At 31.0% G+C, this 9,210-nt stretch overlaps 2 protein-coding genes across 2 annotated transcripts in view; one reads left to right on the top strand and one right to left on the bottom strand.

Annotated features, from left to right (window-relative positions):
* Positions 1-9,210, top strand: part of LOC115245301 (elongation of very long chain fatty acids protein AAEL008004-like) — a 26,799-nt gene that overhangs the window by 10,823 nt on the left and 6,766 nt on the right. Inside the window, exons 2-4 of the mRNA XM_029823566.1 lie at positions 1,719-2,059; positions 6,512-6,649; positions 8,567-8,809. Coding sequence (XP_029679426.1) covers positions 1,721-2,059; positions 6,512-6,649; positions 8,567-8,809 — 720 coding nt within the window. The 5' untranslated portion in view covers positions 1,719-1,720. The remainder of the gene's footprint in view (positions 1-1,718; positions 2,060-6,511; positions 6,650-8,566; positions 8,810-9,210) is intronic.
* LOC115245265 (elongation of very long chain fatty acids protein AAEL008004-like) overlaps positions 1-9,210 on the bottom strand; it is a 57,248-nt gene that overhangs the window by 44,180 nt on the left and 3,858 nt on the right. The gene's annotated exons all lie outside the window — the stretch shown is intronic.

Below are 9,210 nucleotides of genomic sequence, written 5' to 3'. Positions count from 1 at the left end.
AATAAAAGTTATTAGAGAAATACAGAGATAATCTTCGACGAGCCAAAAGAACTATGATTTATTTTTTCTTTGGCTATTGATTTTTGCTCTTCTCATCTTGTTTCAAAAATTGCAGCCGCACGTGTGACATGTAATTTGAAAAGAATGTACATTATATTGAATATAATAAGATTAAATCTGCTGATTCATATTAGTTTGTGTTTGGCATTAAAATCATATTGTCCGAAAGTTTTAGCTTCTGTCGAGAAATCGTTATAAATCAGCATCGTTAGCCATTGAATGATGATGATGCGTGCGATTTAACGCTAATCATGCGTACATCTGCTCGGTTCATTTGAATATAGAAACTGACATATTAGAATTCGATTAATACCACATATATAATAATTATATTAGATATATATGATGTTATATATATATATATATTTGCAATCCTCTGATATCGTTGCTCGCTTATAAGACAAAGACACAGTGATTTATTTTATGTGCAAAACAAGATAAAAAGAAAAAAAAATACGGAGTGATTAATGGAGAGGATGAGGACAAAAGAGGGAGGGAAGGAAAAGAGACCGGTTGACATCCGTACATAAAGTCATAGCGAAAGCGTGGCATGCTGACTTTGCGATAACACAAGGATTCTTAATGACGTCCTCGGCGAACTCCCCGACCCGTTGCGTTCATGTTCATACGAGCTAGACTCGCTTCGATCGACGATTAGGATTACACGTATGTGTAATTGCGCGCATCAACGTGAACGGAAAGAGTTATTCGCGAATCTCGCCCGATTGCAAAATTACATTGCTTGAGAGAATGCAATTCAGTCAGTCCATGACATACAATACGTGTATATGCAAAGAAAGAAAAACATACATTCATAAAAAAAAAAAAAATAATAAATAAATGTTAAGTTCCTTAAATAAATTAAAATTGATTAGAATATTAATAATTTTAATTTAAACTTAAAAAAGAAAATATATATACGTAATTAAAGTGACTTAAAAATATTCTATTGATTTTTTCAAGTAAATTATTCTACATCGAAAATCACATTTTAATTTATTCAATTTTATTAATAATTTATAAGGTGCATAATTTTCGCGATCAGGGACTATATTAATAGATACTAACTATAGACGGCTCGATAAAATTGTAGAATGCCTTGTCCAATAAAAATTGCAAATATCCAGACCTGACTTGAACGAGAAGTCAATCTAATTGTAGACTGGATCGTGCACAACTAACAAGCGCAACCCACGCAAGTACAGACTATATCCGGCAATAAACTGGATCAAGCTAAATATTTATTAATTATTGTCATGCAGAGACCGACAATTAATTAAAATTCCATGAGACTTTATTTAAATATTAATCCTTCTGTTGCTCTTCCACATTCTTGATTCGCAATAAAAATAATGGTGATTAGCACATACGTATTAATAGTATTCAAAGAGAATACATATTTCTTGCACCTGTATTATCTACACAGTAAAATATCTTTCTCTCTTTACTCAATCCGATAAATCATTTTGCGTATATCATTTACTCCATGCACATTATAAATAAAAATATTCTGGAATTGCTTAACACGATAACTTTCGTAAAGTTTCTGATTATGTCTAAAAATTCTGATTTAATGGATATGTAAAATTTTTTTGAATTTTTCAATTAAACGTAAAGTTTGTTTTTAACAATATTAGTTTTCACATTCTTTTTTGTAGAAATGGCATCGGCAGCAGCGGAATTAGTAGCGGAAAGGGAGCCGGAACTGAGGCTCGAGATGACAGATTCAAACAGGACGTTCGTAGGCGCCCAGGGTCTGGTCAAAATGGCCTTAGATCAATACACGGAGATTCTCACGACGGTCTCGGATCCGCGTGTCAGCGACTGGCCTCTGATGGATTCGCCTGTACCGACATTTCTCATCGTGCTCCTTTATATATATGGCGTTGTCATATTCGGCCCGCGTATAATGGCCAACAGAAAGCCTTACAAACTCAAAAGTATCCTGGTAGCGTATAACGCGTTTCAAGTTGTCTTCTCGCTAGGGATGCTGTACGAGGTAATGTTTACGAATTTTCTACAACTATTATGTAATCGAACACATGATAAAATTAATTTTACCTTTTTGGGGAACTAAACTAAATTTATGATTTCTCATCAATATACATATATAAAATCAACACATACGTGTTGTTTTCAAAGGATATAATATCTTAAATATATTTAACAAATGACACATCTAGCCTCATCTAAAAAATCTATAATATTAATAAATTTAATGAAATTTTTAAAGTGTCTTATGCGATCCAAAATCTACATATTTTACGTAAAAAGTTAAATACCTTGCAAGAGAGTAAAAGCTAATATATCGTATTGAATGAAATTGAATAGGGAAATTATTTTATTTCAGGCGATTTAAAAAATCGGTAAATTTTAAATAAATGTAAAACAAAATATTATTTTTTTAAATGTTGAAGGAGACAATGATTATGTAAAATAGTACGAAATGATTATCGAGAGAATCATGAAAATAGATACCTCGACAAAGAGGCACACGGGCTAGAAATCGTGTAATTTGCGATCATACAACCTTTGGGCGGGAAAACGTGCTTGCGAGAGCAAGGAAGAGAATGAGAGAAAGAAAGGATGAGAAAGAGAAAATACGTATATGTGAGTGAGTGACTGAAAGAGAGAAAGAGAGAGCTTGATACGACCTTGTCCAAGTCACCCTTGACTTTCGCGTCTTCTTATAGCCATCGTTAGATTCTCGCTATACAGGAAATCATACACACGACGCGCAAAGTTCATGAACGCTAACGATCCGTCAGGATCTAAGGACTCGGTCGGCAATCGAAGCCGGTCAAGCAACTTCTGCCTTGTTATATAGGTCACGATGTAAGTATGTCATTGGTATAGTATAACGTATACGCGAGATCGAAAAGGATTGGATCGCTAGTCGCGGAGATGACGATGAAGAATCGAAGCGGACAGCCGCGAACAAATTCGTGAGATTGTTACGGTTAACAAAGTGTGACGGTGAAAGGAGATGATGAATAGTTCGCGTAATCGTCGACAAAGAGAGAAAGAGGAGATCGAGGAAGAAACTTCGACCTAGAACTTCAATTATACTGCGCGAGCGTCAACGCAATCGCGGGACAACTTAATGCGATAATTGTCATAAGATACGTACCTTAATTAAATTTCATTCTTTGTTAAATACATATACTATTTAATCAATCGTATTACGTACGATAAATGAGTGTCTTATATCACTACCATATACCACGTTATAACGCTCTAAACTATTACATTAAGAACAAACGACTATTTAAGAACCACGGAAAAAAATTTATCATAAATTGTTAAACATGTTTTTAATCGAGTCGTTCCTCGGGAGGCTTAATTAATTTGGATTCAATGGGCAAACAGGAAGCAGTATGAGCTCATTATAATTTCAAAGCAAAGCATCGATAAAAATCCTAATACTAAAATTCTTAATCAAAAATTGTTAAATTAATTAAACAAAAAAAATTTTGATCTCATAAAATATTTTAATAGAGATATCAAATCTTCCCAATCGATATCGTTTTCAATTCATACATTTATTTCGGATTTAGAGAATGTAACTACTGTGTGTAAATATAATAATTTAAATATTTTTAGAAATTTTAAATAATACAGACGTAAAAACAAGAAATCATATATCTCTTTTAAATTTTGAACAAAAGTTTTATTTTGTCGTGAGCTGTAATTAATTGTATATATAACGCGTTAATTCTGCTCATAAATTTAGTGGTAAAGTTGCTCAATAAAAAATTTACAATTCTAATAATAGAGAGATGCGATCTCTCTACTTCTTTGGTGGTAACCTTGACCTCCCTTGATTATCGCATAACACCAGACGTAGCAAATATCTTTAACAACCTTGTTCTGGACAAGGTTACCAAAATATGAAAGCATCCGCTTTGTAATAATCTAATTACAATAGAACATCAATTTCGCAATCTGTTCTTCCCCACTTGCTAATGATCAATAATTTCGATCTTTTAAATGGCAAAAGATACTAACCGCAAACTAATTTATATACTTATATTTTGTAGTTATTATCATTTCTATTATCGTATATTTTTTTTTTTAGCTAATATATTTTCTTTAACAAATTTTTTTCAGCTACAAACATAGAATGGATATGGCTCACATCTTTTAAATATTTTTACGAATTGCACATATCAATATAATGCAGTTCTGCGTGCATTATTAATTATATGCGTTTTTATTGCAATCCTTAATTTAATATGTTTAAAATATATAAATATTCAAAAAATTTTGACATATACATATATACTATATACATATGGATTTTTANATATATAAATTAATATTAAAATACTAAAGATGTCTCTTTATTATTTTCGTATTATCTGTTACAAAGATCTGAAACGTGATAGGAAATATGCATGAAGTATAATATTTCATAGCGACTACAGCCGTTGCTTAATCGACCTATGCACTAATACGCATTTTGTTAGCAGCGAGACATCCTGTTTTCGACTTTCCATAAAGTGCTAAGCCTCGTTCGCCATTCCTACGGCGTACGATCAAAAATACGAAGTAAAATTTCGTGTGGAAGGTCAAACAACAAGAAACAATCTTTCATGCGCAATGGGATGGATAATGAACGGTTGCAACTACGCGAAAGTTTATTTTGCAGAAGAGACTAACCGCAGTAACTGTCGTTTCTGTTAGAGAGTCAATCGGGATACCTTTTAATATGCACGAAATGGGATAATTTTTCAAGATATTTCTATTGTTCAGTTATGTGATAATTTTAATTTACTTAAAACATATAATCCTTTAACAGCTGTTCTTTTTACGTCAAGAGCAAATAAAATAACACACATGAGTTATCTCTATCAAGTGCGATTAATAAAGTAATGAAAAATCATATAAACCGGTTTAGTATAAAATTATTATTTTATACAAAAAAAAAATAAAATTTCTGATAGATTAATAACCTTAATTTTTTGATTAATATACATATACATATAATTAACGACTAGTAAAACATAAAATGCCGATTTATCATCTTCGTAACAAAATAAGAAATAGAATCAAAAAATTCAACTTGAATTGGCTACTTACCTACATTTTGCATAACCATATTCAGTATTATGCTAATAATACTTAATAGTTACGCGATAGCAGATAAAATATTGTACATTTCACAATATATATAACTTCCTCTGATGAGAGAGATTGCGTGTGTACTATATATATCCTCTACGCATTTTATTCTATTTTTTACTTTTCCTATATTTTAATATCTATCGGTAAAGATATATTTACCAATTTTTAATAAATGTTTGGAAATATTTTGGAATGCTTTCTTTTATTTTATAATTATATTTATTAACTTTCCCAGTTTATTTTTTGTTTCACATTGTTCCATATTGACATCATAAATATGTGTCTAAGGGGCTTAAAGAGTATTCTAAAATTAGGAGCAAGCGCTTGAACTCGAGTATCCATATCACACGAGGGCAAGATTTACTAATTTTGTCAAAACAAACATTCGACCGTATATCGAATCACAAGTGTACAAAAGAAGCTCTAAGTATATGTCAAAGTATATGTTCTCTCATCAAAAATAGGATATATATATATATATATATATACTTTCTAAAAATAAGAATATTTCAAAAGACTTTTTTTTCTCGTAAAAAATTTTGTACAACTTTCTCACGTATTGTTTAAACTATTTAAAATAACAAAATATAATAAACTGAATGAAAAGTTGTCAAGTCATGAGAAAGAAGGTGTAAATCTGTGTATGAAAGAAATAAAAAATAGATTTATTATACAAATATTAAGCAGATAAAATATGCAAAAATATGCAAAACGGAACATGTCGGCCTTAAAACGCATAGTTCCTCCTGAAACCGATTTATATATTTTTATTAGTCACTTGCTATACGAAAGCTGATAATGAAATATAACGCGCAATCTTCACCACAAACATTTATAACCGAATATAAAACACCAAATTAACGGAATAATAATGCTATATTTATTTAGGACGCAATTAGCGATTATAAATAGTGATCATACATATCTATTTATAAAGAATATAAAGAACATTTTTATAGATTTTTTTATAAAATATATCTATTTAATCTAAAATATTATAAATTGTATTATTGTTTTCTTCAATTGTATTGATTTTGTAAGACATGTTTAACTTTCGTAATTCTTCTCGCAGAGAAAGCAGAGTTACCATTTTTCGTGACCCAATATGGCGAAATAAAACAAATGTTTGCTCAAACCGATATTACACAAAATTATATTTCATCAACTTATTGTGTTGAAGCATTTAAACAGTTTTTGTAAATATCGAAATAAATGAGTTGAGACACCAGATATTTAATCGATTTACGAGAACGTTAAAGAGTCAAAATTGTTTTATTGGAGTTAATTGGTATACGTCTAATTAGATGTTCTCGATTTTTTACAGCACTTGATGTCTGGATGGCTACTTGACTACAGTTACAAGTGTCAACCGGTTGATTATTCCCACAATCCGTCCGCTCTGAGGATGGCGAATCTTTGTTGGTGGTACTTCATCAGCAAATTTACGGAATTCGCTGACACGGTATGACTCACTTTCATACATTCGCGTGACGTATCAGATAATAATGAGGATAATTATACAAAAGACCACAAATCAACAAATTTCAAAGAGAGATTTCTATCTTCAAGCGTTTTAAAACAAAATAAAAAAAACTAGCAAAATAAATATATAAATACATATTATTAATCGAATAAACATGTAATTAGGTAGAACTAGAAACAAAATGTTATAATATATTAAAATAACTACAACATTCTAAATAAAGAAAGTATTATGTAGGTTTCTAATGAATATGATAAGGATATCTCACGCAAAACATCATAATAAGCATTATTGATAATTTCCTTCGGAATGGTGTCATCAAAACATTCAAAACATTCAAAACGTTAAAACAAAAAACAAAATTATCTAATCAAAAGGCGCACTTTCTATTTACAGAGAAAGAATTTATTTATTAATAAAATATTTTTAATATCTCAAAAGAGGATTTCCCTTATTATTTATAATGAATCGAAAATAAATAAAATGTAATTATATATAGATGTATCTTTACGACATAAACTAGAGATCTATTTGAGCTTGTTCACTTTGCTCTTAAAAACAGAACAAGATATCATCGATATATCGTGTTATCTCCATATATCGTGTTACTCATCTTTTTAGTGAAAATGTCGCGACCATTAAATTTTTAAACAATTTTATAGATTTCATTATCCGACATTTTAATGAATAAGAAATCCCGAATTATATAAAATCTATTTAAATCAAATGTTTAAAATAAAAGAACAAGACTCTATTACCCATTTGCACTTTCAAAATTTAATTCGTGCAAAATTTTTTTTTCTCTCTGTCAAACTATGCAATCAATTAAGAATAAATTATTGCATATCTTTTACTTGCTGTGCTTCACGACACATGATCTAGTGAATTATTTTGTATTTCTGCGGTAGATATTTACGCGTATGCATAATAAATAGATCGTGAGGTAAAGAAAAAGGCGGAGTATATGGTTAACCTATTTCACGAGAATCGGATAATCACGTACGTATGCTCGTATATCCCTTCTCGCGACGCAATAACCCTTAAGCAATCGTTTTTATTAGCGCAAGCGAACAACGCGGGCAGCGCCGAATTGCTTGTCGAACACGCAATCATGCTGGCGGATAAAAGGAACAGATAAGATTTAATCAGCCGATTGCCGATCGTTCATTAGATATCCTGGCCGAAGGAACCAACAATTCGCGATGTTTGCCATCTACCTACCCTCGCGAGAGAGAAAGTGCCTGCTAGACTTTCAACAACGCGCGTACGAAACCCAACCGAACATAGGAATCATCGCGAAACAAACTCCTTCATTGTTTGTTGCTCAATTTTGACAGCGGCGAATGTTGCCACTATCGCGTCTATCGTGCTCGAATGAAGAAAATCATTGCACTCCGTTAATGAACGCAGATAATTTAGAGAAGATATATATAGGGTATAAGAGCTTTATCTGCCGAATTATCACAACGGTGAAATATCACACACACACATGCACTTTCCTAAATGTACTTCATATTAAATAATCAATAACTTTTTGTTATTTATTTTCATATTAAGAATAAATAAATAATTGTTTTTAATAATATTGTGTGTGTGTGTGTGTGTGTGTTCAAATGACACGGTCCGAAGATTTTATTTTGATATTTTTTTCTAATGAAAAATATTCCAATTTTCTGATTGAATGTCTAGTTCTGAATTTCTAAAGTTAATCTTACATAGTTTTACAATCAACATTGTCTTCAATCCATTTTTTAACATGAATTAAACGTAATGATTTGCATAGGAACGCGTCCGTTCCTATTTAAATCATAGGTCAATGAATCTAGACCTAAGCTGAGTGACAGGAAATTACGACCTCAGAAAATGTTGTAACATCATTACTCATTGAAATTTCAGATATTCTTCGTGTTACGCAAGAAAGATAGCCAAGTGACATTCCTGCATTTGTATCATCATTCTCTCACACCTCTGGAAACGTGGATATGTGTGAAATTTATCGCAGGCGGTCATGGTACTTTGGGCAATCTTATAAACAACGCGGTACATGTGATCATGTACGCGTACTATATGTTAGCAGCCATGGGCCCAGAATATCAAAAGTACTTATGGTGGAAGAAGCACTTAACCACAGTACAATTGGTAAGTAAGCGGTTCAAATTAAATTACACATCCTTTTGTAAACTAATATTCGCATGTTATTTCAAGAACAAAATTAAAATTAAATCAAGCCGAAATGCATGCAATATTTTTAAAAGTATTCAGATAAAATCAAAAGATATATAAAATTAACAATAAATGCAAAAATTGTTTTATCTGTAATTATACAATTAAAAATACAATTCAACGCACAAAATTATAGAGGTAGAAAACTACCTCGAATTATATTGTTACTGTCTCGATTGTTTAACACATGAGCTATATGTTCAATATAAATAAATCTAAAAACATCGTTATTTGTCGAAAAAGTTCTCAGACTCTTCAAAGCTCTCAATCACTAATCGAAATTTAATATGCGTTATCTAGGGTAGATTTCCCCCTCC

The sequence above is a fragment of the Formica exsecta genome, unplaced genomic scaffold (genome assembly GCF_003651465.1).
Source record: "Formica exsecta isolate Colony F162 unplaced genomic scaffold, ASM365146v1 scaffold122, whole genome shotgun sequence".
NCBI lineage: Eukaryota > Metazoa > Arthropoda > Insecta > Hymenoptera > Formicidae > Formica > Formica exsecta.
Note: the sequence above shows the minus strand (reverse complement) of the source record. Positions and strands in the feature narration are given on the sequence as shown.